Raw genomic sequence first — 20,968 nt, 5'->3', positions numbered from 1 at the left:
GTGTCATTTTCTTGGTGGTGGACCGTGATGTACAGAGGAAATTCCTGGAATAAGCCATTTAGCCTAAATTCTATTTTGTGACTAAATCTACCCTAGCTCATGTCAATGTGGCTTGTGCCACTCAGACACTAGAAAAGGAGCCAGGACATCACTTACTAACAGAGCCAAGGAGAAGAGTGAAGCATTTCCAAGGCCTTACTTCTCTCTCAGAATGCTTTAAGTGTTGATTATATGTGCTGGGTCTCTAGAGAAGTTTTCCTTTGTTACGATACTGCTGCTTCAAGCAGTTTTGTTTTTCTCATTGTCCTTTAGGGAAATCACCAGCTTTGGCATTTTAACAACAAACAGTGAATGGGAAATTTTATTTCTAATAATGCATCTTTAGAGTAAAGTACACCTTTTCCCTGTACCTCCTTGCGTACAACCAAAGAACTTATGTGATGGAAATTGTATAATATTTCAGAACACAACATTTTCCTCTGACAGGTGACTTTTTTACAAAATGTAAAAAAAAAAAAAAAAAAAACCTCAACGTTTTCTGTTGTTCTTTTGTGACTATGGCTATACCTTTAGTCGTCTTTACAGTTATTCAAAGAGCCTGCTGACAAATACTAGAATAACCATCTCATTCAAATGTTTGTTGTTATGATGCAAACAGATACTGGGTTCTCTAGAAGCTGGATCCTTAATACTGCATTTTCTGAATTCTGTTCTAATATTTGTGTTAAGGTAGACATAGCTTGTACTCACATGAAATCCTGGAGTTTTGCTACGAGCAGCTTTGTAGTTTGGGAAACAAAGAAACCAAAGCTGAATATTTAAAGCAATGAGTGTGTCTGGAAAGCCTTGCTCTCAATAAAAGGACATTCATCAAAGGTGTAGTTTTTCTCAGTGTTCTAATTTTTAAAAAATTTTATCTGCATTTGTGCATCAATATTTCTTTATGTGCAAAGTGTATGTTTTACCTCCTTAAAATGCCTAAAAGTTAGTTATTAGCTACTTTTGTTTAATCTATACACAATGATTAAGTGCATTTAATATTGGTAATTTAATGAAAAGCATTCCTTGCCCAATGGATGTATACATTTTTGAAAGAATAAGCAGAATTATATAATATGAAATGCTATGTAAAGTTTTCTATGTAAAAATATTATGTATAATACTGTTAAACTATCCCATGCTTTAATCAGGTGGTAAATCAATAAAGTTTTAAAAAGTAACGTTGTTTTTAATGTAGTATTAATAGGTAGATTTCAAGCCATAATTTTGGGTTTGGTCTTATGGCAGGTATAAACTAGTTCTCCATTGGTATTTAGTAAATGTAATTATTAATTGCGTATTTATTAATTGGTATTTAGTAAACGTAATTATTATTAAAATCGTAATTATTTGCTGTAGTTTTTAATTTTAAGTAAAAATTAAATTCCATTAACTTTTCCCCTCCACCTTGTGAAAAGGGGAAAACCATCCAGTCACAAGAAAATTCTTATTTAGCTCTTGATACACTTTAACTCATTAGTTAGTTTGACCATTGGATTAACTCTCGAAATCTCTCTTGCTGGCAGTAGAGGCAAGATTACAGAGGATGACACAGAGCAGCCCACCAGGCACTGAATGGGAGGCAGTTCTAAAGTTTCTAAAGTTGTAAGTCATTATTGTGCTTAAACTAGCCCACTGCAGAAGTTGATTAATGCACCCTTGTCTTCAATTTTCTGGAGTAAAACTGCTCTGTGGTGCTGCTTTTCAGGTGCTTCCAGTGAGGAACAAAGGGCCAGTCCTTTCTTTTGGAAAAGATTTCTCAAGCATCTTTATCTCTTCAGAACAGCTAGTGCCCAGGGACTGCCGGCCAATGGTTTTCAGTTCTGCCCCCCATACTTACTTGCAACACTTGGTGATTGATTTCTAATTCTGGAACATTTTCGGATGTTACTGGCCTCTAGTAGGTAGAAGCCTGGGATGGTACTAAATATTCTTTGAGATACAGGACAGCCCCCAGCCCAGAGAATCGCCGGTCCCTATGTCATGGTGCTGAGTTTGAAAGCCCTGAGCTAAAGTGACTTCCTCTGTGTCTAACTAGGTGTCTTCAGCCTGATATTGGAGGATCTAACAATTCACCTGTGGCAGATATTTTCAGCTTGCTTTGGCCTCCCTGTCAAAAAGAAGTCACTTCTGATTACCTATTTTCTGATGGAGGGCATGTTGAGGTCACTGGTTGAGGAAGAGCCAACTCAACCTTGTGCAAGTTCTCCTTATTTAAGCATTTTAAATGACGATTTTGAAACCGCACTGCATTTGCACCCTGCCAATAGACCAGAACACGTTTTAGGCAATTATGTTTTCTTCAGGACCAGAGGGATTCCCTGGAATTTTTGCAAACCTGTGTATCATACCTGTTTTCTTAATAAAGCTACTAAACTGCCCTTGAGTTAGTGATTTGTGTCTTATCTTAGCAGTGTCTAGATTAGTAAATGGAAATTAGCACCAAAAGCCTGCTCACCTCTGAATTCTGCAAGGTGCTATCCTTGATTGAGGTGCCCAAAGGGTTCTGGTTTGAAATTCCATAGTCCTGAATTCCCTGGACTCCTGCTGGGTCACACTTTCTTTTCCCTTCTACCAAAGGAAGTGGGGCAAAGAACTTTCTTCCTCCTAATAGACTTCCCTAGTGATCACCTGAAATGACAAGAAGCCATTTCAACATTGCTTAGTCTTTGCTTTTTTTCCCTTTTCCTTTCTGTGATAGCACCTCACAGCAGAGCAATAACAGTAATAATGACCATGTATAGGATTCTTAGGCATTTGCTCTGCACACATCATTCCTTTTAATTCTTACTACCATCCTATAAGGTAGTATAGAAAATATTTTCATACCACCCCACTTTTTATAAAAGGGTACCTGGGGCTCAGAGAGGTCAAGGAATTTGCCTAAGGTCACACAGCTAGATTCAAAGCCCTGTAGTCTGGCTCTAGATCTTGCCTCTTAAAACACTGCCCACATCTCCTTTAGGTGCTTGAGAGCCATTATCTCTTGTCTCATTTCCACGGCTTCCTTGATGCTCCCTGGGGCCCCTCCCTAAACGGTGTCACACAGGGAAGGGCCTTTTGATGGTGGATAGCAGACAGCTGTAGGGCCTATGGGCACCAGACCCACAGAGCAGAGAACACAGCACAATAGCCTTGTAGGCTTTGGGGAAGAAATGCAAATACAGGTTCACAAGTAGTAACGGTTAAATATGTAAATGTAACATGTCAAGTGAGGAAGCATTCCCATAAAGCACATTCTGTCCTCTTCCGTTGAGGGACAAGTAATACCTTGGTACTACTCTGAAGTCTGCCTTGCCTTCTCTAACTCCACCTGCCATCCTCCATGAAGCCTAAGCATAGCTCATTCCCGCCTCAGATTCTTTGCTATTGGCATCCCCTCCTTCTAACACACTGGCCAGGGGCCTCCCTGGTGGCGCAAGGTGTTAAGAGGCAGCCTGTGAAGCTATCCTCAGCCTCTGCAGCACAAGTTCGACCCCGGGCTAGGGAGCTACCCACATGGCGCTGCAGACCTCTCCTGCCTCGCCCACTGCTCCCCTCAGCAGTGTATTTCACTCAATCCGCCTGTTCTGCTCCCCACTCTGTCTCTGGTGGGTCCTCTCACCCTCCACACCTCTGGCCTGTACCCCAGCTCTTGTATGCATAAATTAAAAAATAAAAAAAAATCTGTTTAAAACAAAAAATAAAACACTGGCCAGGCTGAGCTTCCCACAACTGTCCTTGCTGCAATTCAGGTTGTCACCTCTCCAGAGGTCTCCCCCAGCCATCCAGTTTCCCTCCCAAGTCACTGCCCGTTGTGTTGCCTGTTCTGTCACTGCCTTTCCACAGCTCTCATCAGGACCTGACATCATCTGGGATTATTTATTCCCCTCCTCCCTCTAAAGCGTAAGCTCCAAGAGGGGCGGAGAGTTCTCTTTCGAGGCGCTGCTAACTTCCGGTAGCTCGTGCTGCAGTCACGTGGAAGCCTTACGCGGCCGACCTCAGGCCCGGCCGCCCAGGCAGCCACGCGCCGAGCCCGCCGGTTCGGGAGCGCGGGCTCGGGGCGCCCTTCGGAGCCGCGCAGCCCAGGCCCGGCCGCCGGTGCCCCCAGCGCCCGCACAGACGCGCGTCGCGATTGGCCGCTCGAAAGTGAGTGGGGCCGAGCGCCCCTGGCCCCGCCCCGCGGCCTCGGCCCCGCTCGCGCATGCGCCCCGGCGGCAGCCTCGCCGCCGCGCCATTTTGCCGGGGTTTGAATGTGAGGCGGTGCGGCAGCGGGAGTGGGTAGTGCCGGCTCCAGTCCGCGGCTGAGATTTCCTTGTCCGTCCCCGTGTCCCACGAGGTAAGACGCGGGCTGTGCGCGGCCTAACGCGGTGGCCTCTCGGGACCTCGCTGTGGGAGGGACGAGGCGCTCTTAGCCCTTCTGAGCGCTGGGAAGCAAGGACCGCGCCTCTGGGCGAGAGCGGAACGTGCGTCTGTGCCCCGGGCAGCGCCCTCCGCCTGGGGTCGGGCGCCAGCCGGCGGGTCTGGTCTCCTCGCTGGCGCCCCTGGCCTCAGGCCTACACCGGGGCGGCCCCGGGGCCTGTGAGGGGCGAGGGCCGCCCAGGCGCGGCCTGACGCGAGCGGCCGGAGGGCCCGCCTCTTCCCCTCGAGCGCCACGCTGATTGGCCGCGCGGCTGCCGCGCCGCTGGACCAGGCCGCCTCTCATTGGTCGCGCCCGCGCGTCCGTCCTCGGCGCTCCAGGCCGCCCGCAACGTGAGTGGAGCGCGCCGGCGAGGCCTGTCTGGCCGGACTGCGGGGCCGGGGTGGGGGCGCCCCGCCACCGCGGCGCGTCGGGAGCCCATTTGCCGAGTTTGGGAGAGTTAAATGCGAGTCCATGCGCCTACCCAGTCGTGTGGGGCCCCCCTCTTTGCGGAGACGCTGTGTGGGGGTCGCTCGGAGCTTGAGCTTGGGAATGGGAACGTCGGGGTTCGGTCCAGGTAGCGCTTCACCTGGGAGCCGACCTCGGGGCTGGGGCCGTCGCCTCCCCGAGCCTCCGTGTCTGAATCTGCAAAACTGGGCTGAAAACAGAATCTAGCCCTTGAAGCGGCTTGGGGCCCACCGAGTTAGTGCCGAGGTCTGCAGGATCCTGCCTGAGGTGCCCATTCTCCACCTCCCCGTCCATCTCTTCTCCTTAGCCACCATGACCGTGTCGACCGGACCTTTCTCCTCCTTAAATGGTGCAAGCTGACGCCCACCATCAAGCTTGGGGATGTGCCTTTGCTTCGCTTGGAGATTAGCAGCGTCAGAATTTTGCAAGGCCGGGTCTCTGCCTTCAAGTTTCTCTCGCCTTAGGTCTTCCTTGACCAGCCTCACTAAAGGCCGCTTTCCCTCAGCTGGTTTTATTTACTTCATAGTACTCGTCTTTTCGGGAGTTACTTCTGCTCCACTTGGCTTTCTCAGTCACTGGGGTGTAAACTTTGAGATCAAGGATCTTAGCTTTAGAAGGTTGATGTCGGTCAAGCAGTTCATTTATCGAGAAGAATTTGTGATTTAGATAAGTCTATCATAACTGATAGACTTGGTACATGTGCTTTTATTCTATAATTGTGTGTTGATAGGAATGTCCAAAGATAACTATAGGTAAGGTAAAGGATCACTCTTCATTTAAGAAAAAAAGAATGAATTTTCCTTTTCCAGCCTTTTTCTCGAGTGCCACTGCTCCATCCAGGCAGATGGAACAGTAAATGCAAATCATTAAAAAAGTATAAGCACTGACATCTAGGAGCAGTAATACAGGACACATCTCAAAATACACTTTTTTCTTGAAGTGCTTTTTGAATGAACAGCAATCAGTCATGGTAGGGTAAGTTGGTCATTTGTTTATCTGACAGGTGTAACGAGTTACCTTATATCAGGGCTGCTAATAACTGATAGTCACCAGTTCAGATTGGAACCTCTTAGCTTATTAACAAGTTAACTCATCCATTAGATCATGCAGCAAATGTTTATTGACTGTCTAATGTATGCCAGGCAACATTGAAGGCCCTAAACATGCAGAAACTAAAGAGACATTCAGAATCTCTGCTTGAAAGAACTTAACAGTATAGTGTGCATGAGAGGTAAATCGAAGATATTCCAGATGAAGATTGTTGCTGTTAGTACACTATGACAGGGACAAGGGAGATGATAGCCGTGGGAAACTGTTGAAGAGTTGACAGTGTGCTGACAGTTAAATGATGCCCACTATCAAGTTAGAAGGAAGAGCATTATTAAAGGCAGGGAAAACTGCCTTGCCTGCTTTGGTGAACAGATTGAAGACTTTTGTGGTTGGAACATCGTAAGAATCAAGACAGGGTGGGAGATGAGTTTTAAAGGTGTTAGAATGAGGTATGTACAAATAGTAAAGGAATATAATGAGAGTGAAATGCAGATTATTATCATTGTTCTTGAGGAATATATTTAAAAACTCAACAGAATAAATTAATTTGTAATCCCCCACCACAAGCACAGTAAAATGTTGCCTTGCATAATTCTCAAATGGGAGAATAAATTTTCATGTGGCAAAGAAAGGCCTGTTTTTTTTTCTTCTCACCTCATATACACTGATGTAATGGTTTTGCTTGGCAACGGCAACATTTCATAACAGATTCAGCATTCAGCACAGGAAAAAAAATGTGAGTGAATTGATTAAATCACCACTTTCCAAAGTGTTTTCCATAAAAAGTGATTCTGTGGCCAACTGTCATGGTAGTATTAAATGGATTTAAAAACATAAAACTGAAAATTTACTATGTCAAGTTCTGAGACCTTTACAGTGACTGTCCAAAGAGGGGTGAATAAAATGTCTTGCATTTCCCAGACTTTTGATATAAAAAACAGAAATACTACCCCCTCAGTATTGTGTGTGTGGTTGAGTCCAGCTTGATATTCATACCCAGAGTGGTTTGCCCTGGCTTACAGGAAGTGAATAGATGAGCTGTACAGCCTACTAAATCAACCATAATGTTCACTTCCCTTGTGATTTAAAAAAAAAAAAGTGTGTGTGTGTTTTAAGGGAAAGGACTGTAGTAAGGAGAATACTGGTAAAGATCACTCTCCTTAAAAGGTGGTTGTTTCTTAAACAGTTATAAACTGAAGACATCCTGCAGGGGCGGCAGAGGAAGGGAGGGAGGAGCACAGGGCACTGTGGTGATGGTGCACAGGTGAACTGATGAAGGAAATTATGGAAACTACACCTGAGGAGGAGAAGCAAACATTGTTTAAAAATGAACAATAATGTAGAACATATGTAAGGGGGGAGAAAGGCGGAATACTCTGCATATGGCACAGCATTAGGTAGAGCCCTTTTTTAATTAATATTTTATATAATTCTTACATCATTTTTTGTTTTTGCACAATGTATGCATTTTCAGAGCCCTTTTCTTTCTAAGTTTTTTAATGTATAGAGATGCAGACTTAAGGCTATTTTTTTTTTTTGCCTTTTTTTTTTTTTCACATTATCTTTCCCATCGCTGTTTCAGTGTTTCCACTATAGTTCAGACTATTTCTGAGAGAAATAGAGAGGCTGAGAGAAAGACAGCCTTGGGGAGTAGGATGAGAATAGATCTGTAATTAGACAGATTTGAGTCTGATTTTAAATATATGTGACTTGGAGCAAGTTAGTTCATCTCTCTGAGTCTTCTTTAGGTGAAATGGTTATTAAGTGAAATAATACAAAATACATAAAACATCTAGCACTGCCTGGTTCATAGATGCAGCCCTCCCCCCATTTGAAAACCCTCCTAACAGATCTTTCTTTTGCTCTTCGTCAACTCCATTCTGCAAACTTTCCAGCCCAAAGTTCCCTATATGCCACTTCATTACGTACCCATTTTTAAAAATGTGGTTGCTTCCTTTTGTACATTAAATCATGGAACTTTTCAGCTAAATATTGAGGAACCTGTATGATCTGATCACATCCTCCAAGTTCACGGTTTTCCAAAGCATCTGTGCACTCTTCCCATCACCGTTACTTGCTCACACTATTTTTGTCAGATGGATCCTCGTTCTCCTCTGCCTATCCAAATCTATGTATCATTTAAGTTCAACTCAAAACTCACATCCCTTGTTTGCATTTCAGTTGCTGTCTTGAATTTATTTGATGCTTTTACTCCAGGGGATAAATGCATTTCAGAATTAAGGATTTTGGGTTTTCTGCAGAATGGATTTTTGCATATACTGTGGATTATGCAACATCCCTGATGAGGCTTAGGGTAGCATCCTGCAATCAAATAAATTAGTATTTCTTTAATGAAACAAATTTACATACTGAGATAAAGACTGTTTATAGTCTCAAGTAGCTGGGTCTAGGTTTTGCTGCCAAATCAGTTTGCTAAAACCTTGTTTAAAAAAAAAAATGGGGCCTTCCTGGGTGGCGCAGCGGTTGAACCCGTAGCCTGTGCAGCGCCAGTTCCATCCCCGGCTGCCCACAAGGGTCCCACATGGCACAACAGACCTCTCCTGTCTCCCCGCTGCTCCCCTCAGCAGTGTATTTCATCAGTCTGCCTGTTCTGCTCCCCGCTCTGGCTCTGGTGAGTTCTCTCCCTCTGCCCTCCGGCGCTTCTGACTGTACCCAGTGCCTGTATAAATCAATCAATCAATCAATCAATCTTTTTTTTTTTTTTTAAGTGTTTAAAACACTTTCAGGTCTACAGATTTTTGGATTTCAAAATTGCAGGAAAGAGATTTAGGCCTGTAGTTAGCATTTCAATTATGTCTTCTCTTCCAAACTACTATACCTACTATATAAGCTCCTTTGAGAGCAGGAACTTGATTGCCTTTTGTCATAAGCATTTTAAAAATACAATAGCATTTTAATAACTTTCTGGCTGTAAATGTAATATATGTAAGCAGTTGTAGGGTATTAGAAAAATATCACATAAAGAGAATAAAAATACTTCATATCCATCACCTAGACATTACTACTACTTACATTTTGGGGGATACTTTCATTTTTTGTCTATACATTTGGGTGTACTTTTTTAACATAATTTTTAAAATTTTGTATTTACATCTATGATCCATTTAGTGGTGTAAATTATGATCTGACTGTGCATGTTTTATGACTTTGGTTATTTTAAATTTATTAAGATTTGGTTTTTGACCCAGAATATGGTCTGTCTTGGTGTTTTAACATAATTTGAGTTGTATGTGTTACCTTTTTTCCCCACTTAGCTTTTTTACATTTTACAAAAATCACTGTGTACTAACTTTTTTTTCTTTGTTATGGAAAAGCCCCATTGTTGCCCCCGAAAGGCTACATTTCCCAGGTTCCCTTTTGTGCTGCATGTGACATTTTTGGTAAAAAAAACTGCCTAATGGACTCTAAGCTGTATGGAGGTCTGACTTTCCATGAATTCATTTTAAGTGTACTGTTTGATGAGTGCTAGTAAACTTATACAGTGTGTGTCCTGCACCACCGTTACACTTTAGAACCACAATTACACTACCACCCGAAAAGTTCCCTCATTTTGCACTAATTTTATCTACTCACCAACAACTCAGAGACCATAAAGCCCTACTTTTTGGTCCATTGGTAATGATGCATGTGCATGTATGTGTGTGATCCTAGGCCTTATGTTACCAGTTTATTTAGCTTATGATTTGTAATGTGTTGGGTGTGAATTTTTTTGTGGTTATATTTCGTTTTAAGCTTTAAGTATATATTTCATTAAAACGTTACCTTTCGAAATTGCGATGTAATTGGTATATAACGTATTAGTTTCAGATGTGTCACATAATGCTTCAGTACATGTGTGTATTGAAAATGATTACCACAAGTAAGGCTAGTTAACATCCATCACATGGTTGAATTTTCTTGTCATGGGAACTTTTTAAGATGTACTCTCCTGGCACCTTTCAGAGATGCAGTAAAGTAGTAACTATAGTCACTCTGTGGTATGTGATTGCCCAGGACTTACTTCCTTTCTGAAAATTAGTGCCTTTTGACCCACTACACCCATTTCACCCTCAGTCCCACCCTCTGCTTCTGACATTCCTCATTCTGTTCTCTGTGAGACTATGAGTTTGATTTTTTCTTTTCTTTCTCTCTCTCTCTCTCTCTCTCTCTCTTTTTTCTTTTTTTTCTTTTTGGACATTTTAAAAGGACAGGTTTATTAGGAAATGGAGAAAGGAAAGGAGGGGCACCTGCGTAGTCATGGGCAGGCAGAAAAGTTGTGTTCATTTTTGGATTCCATGTGTATTTCTTTCTCTGTCTGACTTATTTCTCTTAGCATAATGACCTCACTGTCCATTCATGTTGCAAGTGGCAGGTTTTCCTTCTCCTTTTAGTTACTGAATATTCCATTGTACATACACCGCAGTTTCTTTATTCATTCGCCCATTCATGGATGGACACGGGTTGCTTGCATCTTGGTTATTGTAAATAATACTTCAGTGAAGAGCGTGCACATATCTTTTCGAGTTAGTTTTTTTTCTTTCTTTCTTTCTTTCTTTTTTTTTTTTTTTTTTTTTTTTGTGGGACCCTCGCTGGCGGCCGGGGAACAAACCGGTGCTGCAGAGGCTGTGGGCAGCCTCACAGCCCAGCACTCAACCCCTGCACCACCAGGGGAGGCCCCGAGTTAGTATTTTTGTTTCCTTTGGATAAATACCCAAAGTGGAATTGCTGGATCATATGGTAGTTCTATTTTTAATCTTTGGGGGGAACTTCTGTACTGTTTTCCATAGTGGCTACACCAGTTTACATTCCTACCAACAGCACACAAGAATCCCCTTTTCACGTCCTTTCCACGACTTGTTCTTGTCTTTTTGATAATAGCCATTCTAACAGGTATTAGGTGATATTTCGTTGTGGTTTTAATTTGTATTTCCCTCATCATTAGTGGTGTTGAGCTTCTTTTCAAGTACCTGATACATATCTGGAAGTCTTGCTGGTGCTGGCAAAAAAGGAGTGAAGTTTCTGCAGTGACTTCCTCTCTAGTGGTTGTGCAGTTTTTTCACGAGAGGATTAATAATTTAAAACCTTTTAAAAAAGACATGAAGATCCTCTGCTCATTTTTTAACCAAATTATGTGGGTTTTTTTGTTGTTACTGAGTGATTTGGGTTCTTCATATATTTGGGGTGTTAATCTCTTGTCATACACATGATTTATGAATATTTTCTCCCATTTGGTAGGCTGTCTTAATTTTTGTTGATGGTTTCGTTTGCTGTGCAGAAGCTTTTTAGTTTGATGTAGTTCCACTTTATTTTTGCTTTTGTTGCCTTTGATTTTGGTGTAGCAAATTATATTTTTTTTTTAGCCATAATCATCGCTATCTTTTGAGCCCCAGAATTATCTCTCTGTGTGCAAATTCTCGGCATGTATTTTGTTGTCAATACTTGTGATTGCCTATACACAATGGAATTTGTTACAGTGTCTTTCATTTCAGAACCTTATATGGCATCCTTACTGCTTAAAGTTTTAATTTGTCATGGGGCTTTTTAAAAATTTTTCTAGTGAGTTTTTAACCTTTGTCCTTTTTACAGCATTAAATCAAACTTTATGGTGACTGACACCTCAATTCTTGTATGCACAAATAAATACATCTTTTTTAAAAAATTACTCAAACTTCATTTTCTGTCTTAGGTTCTATAATCATGGATCTCAGCGATGCAAATTTGCAAACACTAACAGAATATTTAAAGAAAACTCTTGATCCTGATCCTGCCATCAGACGTCCAGGTAAAGAGAACAACTACTCTGTTTGGTACTTGATTTATTCTTTAAGGTCAGATGAGGAAAACTTTTTTGCAGTCTACCTGTTTGTAAATTTAAAATTTTTTAATTTTTGTTTGTTTTTCATGCTTGGGTTCATGGTCATAGTATATTTTTCACTCTCTACCCATGCTTGCAGTGGCTGTAGCATGGTGTAGGATTGTTTTGTTTTGTTTTTTTGTTTTAGTAAGAGAGGTTTATTTGGAATCTTCTGTAGTAAAAAGTACTAGTGTACTTAGAATGCTTTGTGCCTTGATCTTTCTGAAAATCCCCCCATCTGTCTGCTTTAGAGATAAAACAGTAAGGCATAGAGAGGAGAGTTAATTGCTAAAAAGTGATAAAGTGACGGGAGCCAGGTAATCATTATCTTTTAATCCCTATGCTGGGTTTAATTTAATAAGTATATTTTAAGGCGCCTTCCTTCCTCTCTCTCCTTCCCTGAATTTGACCAATTTCTTTTGGAAACTTGGTATAATCTTGGAATTGCAAACTCAGATGCTCTTAGGTGTGAGATGTAAAGGGTAAAAGAGGGAGGCAGGCCTAGTGGGGACTGGGAATATGTGACACTGTGCCCGAGTAAAAGGGCAAATATTTGGAACCACCCAGCCTTAGGGAATCAAGCCGGATTTGCAAGATCAGATTCCAGCTTCTCTTTTAAAATAAGGACATATATATGGAGCACATTTGTTTTTAAATAACAGCAACTTATTTAAAAAATTTTGAAACACATACAATTACCGAAGGCCAGAAGTCATTTGGTATCCTTGCTATATAAGCCATCTTAACCAGAAATACTCTTTAACCTGCTTATTCAGAAAGAAGTTCCTCATGTTCATGCTCATAAAGCTGATGTTTGAGGGCTTTATGAAGACACATGAATATGAACGTGTGTATGTTGGAGGGGGTGGTTATATATTCTTAAGTTAAATATAATAGACTTTTAATGCATCCATCCTGTTCTAGAAAAAGTCTATGATTTCTGAGAGAGAAAATTGTGATATTCCCTTTAGTACTTAAGGAAGTAACATGTTCCTGGATAAAGGGAAATTAATGGCTCTAATCTTCTTAAATTTTCCCAGAAAGCCTCTGCCAACACTCTATTATTAAAAATTACTTTTAATAATTTTCCTTGTAAGGTCAGGGTGCTATTGCTTTATGAATCTAGTGCAGGGTATAGGAATAAACTGCCGTTTCTGGGAAGAATTATGAACACAGCAATTCTTGGGGACAAATACCAGGCTGATTCAACATCTTTATAAGATGTGACCTGGAAGTGGAATGCATAGTGGATCCAGCTTATAGATACCGCCATGCTCACTTGGTTATTGAAATGTGACAGTGGTGTGAATTAAACTTTTTTTTTAAAGAGTGCTAAAGTGATTTAGTTTTATTCCCTTCATTTTGGTCCAATCATAAAGTTTCACGGTGATTTCTGGAGTGGGACAAAAGGAAAGCAGAGTGAAGGTGCATTGGGCTGTAGCCCTGATAACCCAAGGAGGTAGAAATAGGGCAGTGGGAGGAGCATTAACTGCCTGGCCAGCAAGCAGTGATGTTCTGTGAGCAGGGGAGCCAATAGACAATGTCTTCTAAGACCTCCAGGTTACACAACTCCATCAAGTGTCACCCATTGGGGCAGGCAATTTGTTGATGTGTTGGATTACAATGATTGATTTTCGGATTGTTGAACCATCCTTGTGTCCCTGGAATAAATCCTATTTGATCGTGGTGAATTATCTTATGGATACATTGTTGGATTCTGATAGCTAAATTTTTATTGAGGATTTTTGCATCAGTGATCACTAGAGAGATTGGCCTATAGTTTTCTTTTTTGTGTGTTCTTGTTCAGTTTTGGTATTAGTGTAATGTTGGCTTCATAGAACATGTTTGTACTCAATTTTTTGAAAGAGTTTGTGAAGGATAGGCACTAATTTGTTTCTGAATGTTTGGTAGAATTCATTTGTAAACCCATCTGGTCCTGGGCTTTTGTTTTTTGGGGAGGGTTTTAATTACCATTTCAATTTCACTGCTTGTAATTGGTCTGTTTAGGTGTTCTATTTCTTCTTTATCTAGCTTTGGGTGATTGTAGAGTTGTAGGAATTTGTCCATCTCTTATAGATTGTTGAGTTTGTTTGCATATAACTGTTCATAGTAGTTTCTGATTATTTTTTTGATTTCTGCTGTGTCTGTTGTGATTTCTCCTTTTTCATTTGTGATCCTATTTATTTGTGCTTTCTCCCGTTTTTCCTTTGTGAGCCTGGCTAGGGGTTTGTCTATTTTATTTATTTTTTCGAAGAACCAACTTTTGGTTTTATTGATCTTTTGGATTTTTTTTTTTTAAGTTTCATTTATTTCTGCTTTGATTTTTATTATTTCCTTCTACTGGTTTTAGGGTTCTTTTGTTGTTCTTTTTCTAGTTCTTTGAGATGTGTGATTAGGTTGTGTCTTTGAGTTCTTTCTTGTTTGTTGATGTGAGCCTGTATTGCAATATATTTTCCTCTTATTACTGCTTTTACTATATCCCATACATTTAGGAAATTGGTGTCCTCCTTGTCATTCAACTCAAAGTATTTTTTAATTTCTTTTTTGATCTCCTCATTAGTCCAGTGGTCTTCCAGTAGTGTGGGTTTCAATTTCCATGAGGTAGGAGGGTTCCTTGCCTTCTTTTTATGGTTTATTTCTAGTTTGATGTCTTCATGGTCAGAGAAGATGGTTGGTATAATTTCAATCTTGGTGTATCTGTTGATGTGTGCCTTGTGTCCCAGTATGTGATTGATCCTAGAGAATGATCCATGTGTGCTTGAGAAAAACGTATACTCAAATTTTTTTTTAAAGATTTATTGATTGATTGATTGATTGATTGATTGATACATACATACATACAAGCACTGGGTACAGTCAGAAGCGCGGGAGGATGAGAGAATTCACCAGAGCCAGAGCGGGGAGCAGAGCAGGCAGAAGGACCGAAGTAACTGCTGAGGGGAGCAGCTGGCGGCAGGAGAGGTCTGCGCGCCATGCGGGACCATCCTCCGGTGGCCGGGGAGCAGCCGGGGATTGAACCGGAGCTGCAGAGGCTGTGGGCAGCTTCGCAACCCAGCGCTCAACTGCTGCACCACCGGGGAGGCCCTATACTCAAATTTTTGGGGGTTTAGTGTTCTATAGATGTCTGTTAAGCCCATGAGCTCTAGGTCCTTATTTAGAGCTTTAGTGTCCTTACTTATTTTTGTCTTCTTGATCTATCCATTGTTGATAGTGGTGTGTTGAAGTCTCCTACTACATATGTGTTTTCTCTGATGTCTTGTTTTCAGAGATGATAATAGTTGTCTGATATATTTTGGTGCTCCTTCATTTGGTGAGTAAATGTTAATGAGTTATTTCTTCTTGAAGTATTGTCCCCTTGATCATGATGTAGGGAGCGTCTGGGTCTCTTTTTACCTTTTTGAGTTTGAAATCTGTTTTATCTGATCTAAGTTATAGCTATTCCTGCCTTCTTTTTTGGTCCATTTGCTGTAGGATTGTTTTCCATCCTTTTACTTTGAGTCTATTTTTATCTTTTGTAATTAAATGTGTTTCCTGGATACACATTTGGTAAATGGTTGGGTTTTGTTTCTTAATCCAGCAAAAGGTTGGGTTTTGTTTCTTAATCCAGCCTGTGACTCTGTGTCTTTTTATTGAAGAGTTTAGTCCATTTATATTTAGAGTTACTATTGATATGTTAGCATCTGTATTTGCCATTTTGTTTGTCTTTTCTCTGGTTTTATTTATTTATTTTAATTAATTTTTTTGGTCTTGTTTTGTTCTCATTCATCCCTCTGTTGGTTCTGGCTTTAGCACTCCTTGTAGTATTTTTTGGAGTGGGGGTTTAGTCCTAATGAAATTCCGGAGTTTCTGTTTGTCTGGGACGGTACTTATTCTTTCTTCATAGAGGAAAGAAAGCTTTGCGGGATAGAGTATTCTTGGTTGGCATTTGTTGTCTTGGAGTTGGTTGACTATGTCCGTCCACTCTGTACCTGCCCGTAGTGATTTTTCAGAGAAGTCTGATGTCAGCCTGATTGGTTTTCCTTTGTGTGTTATCTGTTTCTTTCCTCTTGTCAGCTTCATTATTTTTTCCTTGTTTTGGATTCTTGGGAGCTTTACTATTATGTGTCTTGCTGTATTTTTCCTTTCATCATGGAAGTTTGGTGTTCTTCTTGCTTCTTGTATGTCTATTTTCAGCTCCTTCATGTTTGGGAAGTTCTCTTCAATTATTTCCTTGAATATTTTCTCTGTTCCTATGTCTCTCCCCTCTCCTTCTGGGATTCCTATAACTTATATTTCCTTTCCTCATGGAGTCAGATAGTTCCTGAAGTCTTTCGTCATTCTTTTTTCTTCGTACTTCACTTTTCTGTTTTGATTCTTTTTATTTCTGTGTCTTCGAGAGTGCTAATTTGTTCTTCCATTTCATCTATTCTGTTTCCACTGCTTTTACCAGAGTTCTTTAGCTTTTCCATTAATCCTTTGATCTCCGGCATTTCTTTCACTTCCCTCTTTAGGGACTCAGTTTCATTCTTCTGATAATTGATTATTTTTCCCATATCATTTTCAACTTCTTTCAGTTGTTTGTTTTTTTTTTTTTTAAGGTTTATTTATTATGCATACAAGAGCTCTGGGGTACAGGCCAGAGATGCAGGGGGTGAGACGATTCACCAGAGACAGAGTGGGGAACAGAACAGGCAGGTGGACGGAAGTACACTGCTGAAGGGAGCAGTGGGCAAGTCAGGAGAGGTCTACTGCACCATGTAGGTTGCTTCCTGCCTGGCTGGGGATCGAACTTGTACTGCAGAGGCTGCAGATTGTTTTCATAGTGCGGTGCTTAGCCTCTTGCTCCACTATGGAGGCCCTCTTTCAGTTTTTTAATCAGACAATTTTAAATTCTCTATTGGGAAGGTTGTGAAGTTCACCCAAGTCACTGTTGTTACATTCTGGTGGGTGATTTTTTGTTGTGGTGTGTCTTTTCCTTGAGGACTTGCTTGGTTGCTTGTAGTTTTTCTTCTCCCTGCTGCTTGTTTTCTAATTTGTCCTGTGCATTAGGGCACTGTGTCACTGGTACTAGCCGGCATCTTTTTTGATGTCGGAAACTGGTGGTCCAATTGAGTCAAAAACTGTTATGCCCGAAGTCCAGTGGGGCAGTGGTACTATGAATATGTTAGTGGTCGCTGTCACAGAAAATCTCCTCCTATATTTAATTCCAGAGGTGGGTCTTGTGGTCCCACAGACTGCCCTGGCCATGGCTCTCACACTGGGCTCCAAATCGCTGGATCCTTCTCTGGGCTCTGACTGGCGGCCAGACAGGGCCTGGCTTGTGGAGGCCTTCAGCTCACCTCTGGCTGTGGGGGCAGCCCTTTCCCAGTTCCACGCAGTCTAGGTGGATTCTGGACGCAAAGATACCTGGTCTAAAATGGCCAGTCAGAAGGGCAATTCCCTGTACCCATGGTCTAGTGGCAGGCAATGTGGTGATCAGCTTAGGGACGATGGAGTCACCCTCAGCAGAGATGATGGCCACCTTCTGCTGCTGCTTAGCCTTCAGACATTTTGATGTTCTTTGAGTATGCGGAAACATGTCAGTGTGAATATTCTGTGAGCACGTGGAGAGAAATGAATACAAAGGGTAATAACTAAACACATGAGGAGATTGCTTCTAGGATATTGATTACACTTTAGGAAAGAAACCTGGCAGTCCTGCATTGCCCTGTACGAAATGCTGGCCACCTAGGGTAAGCAACCCAAACCTCCTAGCTTCATACAAAAACCATAGTGTGTCCTCTTCTAAAAAAAAATCTTCAATATTCTTTATCTTTCAAGAAAGACATGGTGAACATAAAGCATGGAGGGTTGAAGATGGAAGTTAAACTCTGGGAGCTCAATTCAGAAAGAAGAAAGGTGTTAAGTGAAATTAAATTCCATAAGATAGTAGATTCTTGTGGCAGACCTTTTTAGAACGCATTGGAACTTTGGAATAGGTGTTACTATATGAACTGTTAGGAAAAATGTGAAGAAATGGTATAAATTGCCATGTGATCAGTTAAACCTTGGAGATTTATCATCCCTGATTATAGGGTGATTTAGAAATATGTGGGTAAAATCTTTGTATAAATGTATTGCTAGTATTCAGAAATGTTTCATTTGAGAAGAAAATTGGTAAAATGAGGATTGTACTAAAACTTGTCTTTAAAATGAAGAATTTGGGGCCTCCCTGTTGGCCTAGGGGTTAAGTCTCAGCACTGTCACTGCTATGGCCTGAGTTCGATCGATCCCTGGCCAGGGAGCTAACCCACATGTGTTGCAGCAGATCCCTCCTGACTCACCCGCTGCTTCCCACTCTGTCTCTGGTGAATCCTCTCACCACCCCCCGGTCCCCGCACCTGTTGCTTATACCCCAGTTCTTGTATGCATAAATAAATAAACCTTTGGGGGGGGGGAATGTTAACAGTAATCCTTTAGAAGCCAGACAGGGTAGATGACTTTTTCCCTAAAGTCACTACTCAAAATAGCTTCTGCTTCAGATGAAGTAGTCCACTACTTTTTTTTATAGGTTTATGAGAATCAGGTGGCTGGTAAAAAAGTGATTTGAAAACTGAAGCACTATGTAAATTTTTAAAAGATTTATTTATTTATGCATACAGGCCAGAGGTGTGGGGGGTGAGAGGATTCACCAGAGACAGAATGAGGAACAGAACAGGCAGATTGACAGACGTATACTGCTGAGGGGAGTGGGAGTAGAGGGCGAGTCAGGAGAGGTCTGTTGCGCCATATGGGTTGCTCCCTGGCTGCCGTGCTGCAGAGGCTTGAGGATTGCTTCCTAGGTTGTGTCTTAACTCCTTGCGCCACCAGGGAGGCCCAAAGCACTATGTAAATTTAATCTCACATCCTATGTAGTCCATTTAACTATATAAGAAAAGTGAGACCCAGTAGACTATCACTTCCTAAAGGAAAATATACTCATTGTTCACTCTGACAATAGAATGATGGTTACCAGAGGGGAAGAAGTGGGGGGAAATAGGTAGAATGGGCTTATTGGTTGTTGGTGGTGATTGGATACTTGATGATGGGTGTGATGAGAAAATATCCTCTTGGAACTGGTCATTGTTGTACAATGTTACCTCAATTAAGATTATATACTAGTCTTTCAGGCCTCCCTGGTGACGCAGCGGTTGAGCGCTGGGTTGAGAGGCTGCCCGCGGCCTCTGCGGCGCCGGTTCGATCCCCGGCTGCTCCCTGGCCACCGGAGGAGGGTCCCACATGGCGCGCAGACCTCTCCTGCCGCCCTCTGCTCCCCGCTCTGGTTCTGGGGAATTCTCTCACCCTCCCGCGCTTCTGACTGTACCCAGTGCTTGTATAAATAAATAAATAAATCTTTAAAAAAAAAGATTATATACTAGTCTTTCAAGTTTTTGATGCTTCAGTCAGATACATGTAACTCATGTATAGATAAACAGGAAGGATTTTGTTTATAATAAATCTTCTAACATGGAAATTCTTTCACAGCTGAGAAGTTTCTTGAATCCGTAGAAGGAAATCAGAATTACCCATTGTTGCTTTTAACATTACTGGAGAATTCCCAGGATAATGTCATTAAAGTGTGTGCCTCAGTAACTTTCAAGAATTATATTAAAAGAAACTGGAGAATTGTAAGTATTTTGCAAACACATAATATAATTTCCATGTTTAAGTATCAAATTTACATATGCAGTGCTCCAGAAGATTCAGACATAGATTAAAGATAAAATTACACAACATCTTCCTCAACAAAATATTAGCATATCAAATCAAAAAGAGATAAAAAAAAATTATTTACACATGACCGAGTGGGATTTATCCCAAACATGCAAGTCTGGTTTAACATTTGAAAATTGATGATATTCATCACACCAGCAAACTGAAAAAAGAAAAATCATATGATCATGTCATTAGGTATAGAAAAAGCATTTGACAAAATTCACACTCATTTGTGGTGCAAAAACTCAGTAAATTAGGAATAAAGAACTTTCTTAGCTTGATAAAGATTACCTACAAGAAACCAATTGCTCAAAAACTTAGTGGTGAGAAACTTGAAGCTTTCCCACTAAGATCCAGTACAAAGCAAGAATGGTCTTACCACTTCTTTTCATCATCTTCCTGGAAGGCCTTGCAAATGGAGAAAGAAAAAGGAATAAAAGGCAGGCAGATTGGGAAGAAAGACATAAAACTCGGTTTGTTCACAGATGATGTGATTTTAAAAATCTGAAAGAATTGACAAAAAATAAGGATGTTTTCCCAAAGCTTCTCTTGTTTCACTTGAATTCACAAAGTTTGCTTCAGCTTCATAACTCAGCTTGCTGGAGAATGTGAAACATGGGTTACTATCCATTATGGTTGAAATTTTACTCTAGCTCATAGTCAAGTGAAGAGACTTTGTGTGGGAAGACATTCTAAATGAATAATTGAAACAGTTTCTCTTGTGAACAGGGAAAAATTATATACAGCTAAAAAACCATCCTGTATATATTTATATATTAAAAATACATAGAATGCAAAATATTGATTTGAAGTTTTTGGTTAGGGATTTTGTCCTATAGTTTGTTGGATATGGAGTTACATTCTAATTTTAAGATGAATCCTCTTGTGCTGCAAGTATAAAATTGTAAATGAAGAAAATGGCATTTCCTCTCTCTTAGCTTAGGACAGTGGTTCTCAGTTGGGGGTGATTTTGTATACCCAGGTATTTGGAGACATTTTAGTTATCACAGCTGGGGGTTGCAGAGGATAATCTAGTAGGTAGAACCTAGGGGTGCAAAGAACCATGCACTAGATAACTTCCCGCAACAAAGGTACTCTGACCCAGAATGTCGTTAGTCTCAAGGTTGAAAAACCCTGGCTTATGATGAAAATGAGAATTATTTTGTAATGATGGCAGTAATGACATTATAGACAGTATTAAAGATGTCAGAAGTGGTCAGTTTTTCTAAAACATCAGCTTTAAATCTATTGAAAATTGTTTTTCTCAATTCCTTTGCTCCTTAATAAACGTTTTCTTTCTCTAAACAAAACAAAAAAAAGAATGTTTTTCCATTCCCTCAGTGAGTTTTAAAAAATAATAAGCATTACATTTACGTTTATAGAGTCAAGTGTTACCACATGTGGTGAAGAAACTTAGTAAATCTTAGAATATTTGAAAGTCCAACCCTCTACTTACAGACATGCTA

The 20,968-nt window shown here is 40.9% G+C and overlaps 1 protein-coding gene across 2 annotated transcripts in view; it reads left to right on the top strand.

Annotated features, from left to right (window-relative positions):
* Positions 1-11,621: 11,621 nt before the first annotated feature.
* Positions 11,622-20,968, top strand: part of CSE1L (chromosome segregation 1 like) — a gene marked incomplete at its 5' end in the record, with an annotated part of 30,883 nt that continues 21,536 nt past the window's right edge. The window contains 2 exons of one of the 2 annotated variants that reach the window (XM_084248037.1): positions 11,622-11,717; positions 19,272-19,414. In XM_084248037.1, the coding sequence (XP_084104163.1) occupies positions 11,633-11,717; positions 19,272-19,414 (228 nt within the window). The remainder of the gene's footprint in view (positions 11,718-19,271; positions 19,415-20,968) is intronic. The other variant, XM_084248038.1, reaches the window with a different exon arrangement.

The sequence above is a fragment of the Talpa europaea genome (genome assembly GCF_964194135.1).
Source record: "Talpa europaea genome assembly, chromosome: 11".
Lineage (NCBI taxonomy): Eukaryota > Metazoa > Chordata > Mammalia > Eulipotyphla > Talpidae > Talpa > Talpa europaea.
Note: the sequence above shows the minus strand (reverse complement) of the source record. Positions and strands in the feature narration are given on the sequence as shown.